The sequence below is a fragment of the Gadus morhua genome, chromosome 1 (assembly GCF_902167405.1).
Source record: "Gadus morhua chromosome 1, gadMor3.0, whole genome shotgun sequence".
Classification (NCBI taxonomy): domain Eukaryota; kingdom Metazoa; phylum Chordata; class Actinopteri; order Gadiformes; family Gadidae; genus Gadus; species Gadus morhua.
Window position 1 is genome coordinate 16,707,300 of NC_044048.1, and position 2,500 is coordinate 16,709,799.

At 49.9% G+C, this 2,500-nt stretch overlaps 1 protein-coding gene across 1 annotated transcript in view; it reads left to right on the forward strand.

Moving 5' to 3' along the window:
* The window catches only part of plxnd1 (plexin D1), a gene marked incomplete in the record, with an annotated part of 60,583 nt that overhangs the window by 34,036 nt on the left and 24,047 nt on the right, over window positions 1-2,500 (forward strand). The window contains 1 exon segment of the mRNA XM_030353398.1: window positions 1,012-1,157. Coding sequence (XP_030209258.1) covers window positions 1,012-1,157 — 146 coding nt within the window.

Genomic DNA, 2,500 nt, shown 5'->3' on the forward strand with positions numbered 1-2,500 from the left:
TGTAAAGCAGCGTTTCTTGTTGGTGAATCAGGGGTCGTAATGTTTCCCCCTTTCTTCCTTCTCTCTGCTTTCCATGGAAAAAGAAATGAAGCGAGAGCTCCGATGGAGCATGCAGCTCCCACTTTTGAACCCTGGGCAACGCGAAAGCGTAGGAATTTCTCAAAGTAGTAACATGCAAACAGATAACGGGAATAGCAGTGTGCAATAATTCCCCTGATTCGAGTGTCGCTCTCTGCCTAGCTTTGTCCCCACTCACAATCCTCTCAACACTCCATTTCCTAAATTGGCCTCCCCCACTCATCCACTCCTATGCATTCCTCTTCACCTCTCTCCTCCACCTTTCACGCACCATCGCCATCTCTCCATCCTACTCTCTCTCTCTCACTCTCTCTCTTTCTCCCCCTCCCTCCCCTCTCTCTTTCCCTCTCTCTCTCCCTCTCTCTCCCTCTCTCTATTTCATCACACATATCATGTGGGCTATGATAAGGAGCTCTTAGGCCCACTCTTCATTTGCATACGCTATACGGGGCTTGAAGAGTCAAGTGACTGACAGGCCAAGACAGTAAACAGTCTACTTTGTGTGTGTGTGTGTGTGTGTGTGTGTGTGTGTGTGTGTGTGTGTGTGTGTGTGTGTGTGTGTGTGTGTGTGTGTGTGTGTGTGTGTGTGTGTGTGTGTGTGTGTGTGTGTGTGTGTGTGTGTGTGTGTGTGTGTGTGTGCATATGGCTATGTCACGGCTTTCTTCATTAATACCATGTGAGTCTGCTACTCAAGAATCAATGGAGTGGAATACTTGTGTCTGATCCTATCTGATTTTTCTTTGTCTCTTCTTCCCCTATATCCTCTCTCTCTCTCTCTCTCTCTCTCTCTCTCTCTCTCTCTCTCTCTCTCTCTCTCTCTCTCTCTCTCTCTCCCCCTCTCTCTCTCTCTCTCTCTCTCTCTCTCTCTCTCTCTCTCTCTCTCTCTCTCTCTCTCTCTCTCTCTCTCTCTCTCTCTCTGTCCCTCCCCCACAGATCTCCCCCCTGAGTGGGCCGGTGGAGGGGGGCACCCTGGTGACGGTGCAGGGCAGGAACCTGGGCAAGCGGGCGTCGGTGGTGGATGTGTCCATCGGAGGCGTGGCCTGTTCTCTGCTACCTGACCGCTATTCCGTGTCCGTGGAGTGAGTAGCACTGCTACCGCAGCTAGCACATGACAGAGCCGCCATCCATAGTAGCACCGCAACCGTAGCTAGCCCTCGACTGAGCCGCCTTCCAGAATAGCATTGCTACCGCAGCTAGCATACCACAGAGCCGCGTTCAAAAGTAACATTGCTACCACAGCTAGCACACAGGAGAGCCGCATTCCATCACTGCGTGGCGACTGCGGTGCGTAAAAAAAACTTTTATCACCAAGATTAAAATAAATAAACCCAAAAAGACAATTAAAATCAAGCGATTAATACTTTAATATCCGAAAACACCTATTTATTTATGCAGTAAACAGTAGGAAGGAAATGAAGGTTGGGAGAAATCAATACATTCCTTATTTTATTCAAGGCTTGTTTGCACAACCCCCACATCGCCTTCTGTTAAATGGGCCAATATATTTATCTCATTATCTGTATTTGTTCCAGTTCACGCAATCCTGAGCAGACTGTCGCTGAAGTCGACTAAAGTACAGTTCTCATGAATTTCTGTCGCTAATTTTCACAAATATTATTATGCGGCTCACGCCGTTTTAAACGGTTCCCTTCCCGCTCCTCTGCAACTCGGGGACCCATAACACTGTCACCATGGCGACAGGACCCGGGATTGACACCTGCACACAAAGCACGGTGCGAGCCAGCAATTCTGGAATCGCATCCAAAACTTCCGCTCCCAATTTCAGAACTGTTCGCTGAATGGAACTGTTTATCTGGTCCCGCTCCACTGGAGCTAATCACTGTATTAGAATTTCAGAGCAGCCGGCGGGTGACCTGTCGGTCCTACCTGTCACCATAACTCGCTGACACATTCCCCCCTGAAAACATGAAAAAGAAAAAACAGCGAATCACGTTGCACTTTTTCTTTTGGCTGATCTCATCCAGATCCCCGTTGCTCGTTGGTTACCTGTGCCGGGTTGTTTTGACAGCAAACCTATATCCTCCTCTCTGAAGGTGGTGCTGACGAATCATAACATGTCAGTGTTTCTGACGGCAGCCAGAGACGAAGCAAATACACAGCCGTGCCGGCACACGTTTGAAAGTGACCTCATGTGCTAGTCAGCTGCGGCAGGTGTCTGCCGGCGGAACGGAGGGGCCGAGGGATCACAGCTGTGTGCCAGAAGAAAATGTGCACGGCTGGAGGCTCGGTGCCCCAGCAGCAACATGTCAACATATTAATTAATGGCATGTTGGGTCGAGAGGCGCCCTCCATTTACTAGGGAGGACCTCTCTTGATGTTTGGTCCCCCTCCCGCCGTTCCTCCTCCTCCTCCTCTTTCTCCTCAACCTTCTCCTCCGTCTTCTCCTCCGTCTTCTCCTCCC